We start from the raw sequence: 3,171 nt of genomic DNA on the forward strand, positions 1-3,171 counted from the left end.
CACCACATTCTGTATGTTTTCGTATGTTTTTATGGCCATTTTTCATCCAGATAATGTGAGTGTATGCCTGTTTATTTTATTAATAAATCTCAAAGGTTTTTATGCTATGCGAGCATTCTCTTCCTTATATGTGAAACGGCCTATCACTGTCTGATATCCCGCTGCTGAGAGTGAGGGACCATATGTCTGCCATCCTGAGTGTCAACCCTGGCGATTAACTGTTGCCCCTTGGTTCCCATGTAATAGGGACCTAGAGTCCGTTCGCGTGTGGCCAAGTCAATTTGTTCAGAAAGTCCGTCGGAACTCTGCCAAAAGGGAGGGAAGACCATTGAACCTAGTCTGCTGGAAAGTCCGGTCGTTTGTACGCGGCATTGCAATCATTACTTTTTTACAACGATATCCAATCTTTATATGAACTGGCTAAGCTCAAACAGCACACAACAAAGATGGAATTCACAGAAGGACTTTCAAAATAAATTAAAAAGACAATAAAAAGGCACTTAAAGTTGACCACCTGACATTGCCGTTCATCACATAGGGTTTTGAGGTTCTGTTGGCTCCATGCTAAACCCCCAAGCTGATTGAGTCCATGAATCTAGTCATACATTAAGAGTCCACCTTTATTTTTCCACATGGAGCTGTAGAACAAGTCAATGTTCTTGAAGGATCAAGCAACCATCCCTTCCAATGACTACCTTCCCGACTTTGTGTCCTCCCCTTGTAAGCCCCTCCACATGACAATGAGGAACATGACCCAACGTTGTGTGCGGATATACAATGGTTGGTGGTATCCAAAGGGGTCTATGACCTGGCCAGCTGAAGCGCTGTCTCCAGTTTCTTTACCTGCTGCTGTCCTTGTGTGATCACCATCCGTATGGTGATCTCATCAGTGGCCGTCTGATTCCTGCAGAACTCCCCTCGGGCCCACTCCTTCATATAGCGCCGGTCAGCGGGGTCCGGGATCTGCCGCACACCTCGGAGGATCCTACGGTACAGACTGAGGACCTGCTGCCTGAGGAGGAACTGTCTGAGGCTGAAAGCAGCTGGAGGAAGTCTGGAGGACATTCTTTACACCTTGCAATCATTACTTTTAATATACCAACATTCTATATTACACCAAAAGTCCATAAAAAGCTAAAAAAAAAAAAGGTAGGCCAATTGTATCACGAATGGGGGGCTCTCTGGAGAGAATTGGTAAATATATTGACCTGTCAGGATCAGTGTTATTGCTTGCATCACCTGCTGGTGTCACTATTTCTTTCAAAACCAAGGGGTGCAGTTCTGGTGGCCACAAGTGGGCGTCTCCCAGCAGATGGACATTCTTATGATCAAGCTGCACCTGATGTGGAACTGCTGGGAGTATATAAGCCCGCTCTTTACTGAGGCTCAGAGCTTCAGAATTCCTCCCTGCAAGCCTTGTCCCTGCCTGATCTGATCCGTTGCCTGAAACTAGTTCCTGATCCGCTTCCTGCCTTGTCCTGGACTCTGTTTCCTGTACCCGGTTCCTGTGACTTGTCCGCTGATTCCTGCTTCCAGCTCCCCCTTGCTTCTTCTATCTGGCCTCCTGTTCCCCTTGTCTCTCATCCCTGCCTTGTTGTTGTATATGTGTTCCCTTTCCTTGTGTGTATATGTATATAGTTAGTTAGTTAGATTAGATGTTTTGGGGTTGCTGTGTATTAATTGCATTTCTTGCTTGTTCATGGTTTGTTGTGGTTGGTTTTGCACGTGTCTTTATCTTTAATAAATATATATTTTCACTTACCTTTGTTCCTGATTCCTTTAGTGCAGCCCATTGCTCTGTTTACTCTGTACTGGATGCCTGTGTTAGGCATCTCTCCCATGACAAGACCAAAGAATTAAACATCTCAATATGGAATTACCTTCCTATGTACATGACTCTGCTGACATCTTGCGAAAATTAGAAAATCTACGGATACCTGAGAATTCATTGTTGACAGGACTAGATGTGGAATCACTCTACTCATTCATCCCCCATGAAGTGGGGATATAGGCGGTATCCCAATGGCTGGGCATTAGACACCCCCTAGCAGGTCCCCACAATGAATTTTTAATGGAATTGCTTGAATTAGTACTTGACAACAATTTCTTTATTTTTTATAGTAAATATTATCGTCAAAAACAGGGCATAGCTATGGGGGCCTCGTGTGCCCCCTCCTACGCTTGTCTGCATTTGGGGTGGTGGGAAAGAGAGGAGGTATATACACACACAGCTTTTCAGGAACATGTGGCACTTTGGGTGCGCTTTATTGATGATGTTCTGGGGGTGTGGAGAGGTACTTCAGCACAATTTGTGTTGTCCATAGAAGATCTCAATAACAACACTAGAAACATTTTTCTTACATACAAGGTTATGGTTATGATTATCCATAAATTGGAGTTGTCTAATAGAAGAGAGGACTGTGATAAGAAGTTATTGCAGAAAGAGGCAAAATAGATTTTTCTTCTGAACTCTATTGCCCCTAAAGGGTTAAATAGCGACATGTCCCTACAATGTTTTCTACAGATGCTATATGTATATCCACTTTTTGTGTTGCTACCCGCCTGTTATTCTTATTACTTTACGTCGGAGTGCACTGTCCTCTGTGCAGTTTTGGTTACTCTCATACAGGTATTTAATCTAATGAAATACATACACATCTTTTACCTACCCTCACTAACAATTGGCCTTTGCATAAACACCCTTCAATGACTGAGTTCAATGCTAGAAGTACTTTTTATCTATCCTGAACAGATCTGGACACACTATGGTGGACTCAGATGTAATCTGGGTGTGTGTTGCCTGTACCTGATGGAAGCGATGGACCTGACAACTCAGTGATAGAAATACTTTTGTCTACCTTGAATAGATCTGGACACGTTATGGCAGACCCAGATGCAATCTGAGTGTGTATGGTGTACTTGATGATTAGCAACATACGTCCCTGGGATAAGCATTACAATTACCTAGATAAATTATCTGGGTAATGAAACTACCGGTGGATGTTATATACCGTACATCAGGTAGGATATCAATGCGATAGGGTGTGATGCGTCTGCGGGATCGCCTGGGTGCAGACGACTTCAATGAGGACTTGGGGCACTGATTGGAGACTATATATCCCATATATGGGCCGATTACTTCATGGGTCTATGTAGGATTATGTGGAGAAT

General features: G+C 43.6%; 1 protein-coding gene across 1 annotated transcript; it reads right to left on the minus strand.

Annotated features, from left to right (window-relative positions):
• Nucleotides 1–384: 384 nt before the first annotated feature.
• Nucleotides 385–1,074, minus strand: LYRM2 (LYR motif containing 2). Its single transcript, XM_077490317.1, has one exon. The coding sequence runs from the start codon at nt 1,063–1,065 to the stop codon at nt 802–804; it is 264 nt and encodes an 87-aa protein (XP_077346443.1). The 5' UTR covers nt 1,066–1,074; the 3' UTR covers nt 385–801.
• Between the last annotated feature and the right edge of the window lie 2,097 nt (nt 1,075–3,171).

Source organism: Lithobates pipiens, unplaced genomic scaffold (assembly GCF_037356315.1).
Source record: "Lithobates pipiens isolate NorthernLeopardFrog02 unplaced genomic scaffold, aLitPip1_a1.2 Scaffold_18, whole genome shotgun sequence".
In the NCBI taxonomy this organism is placed as follows: Eukaryota; Metazoa; Chordata; class Amphibia; order Anura; family Ranidae; genus Lithobates; species Lithobates pipiens.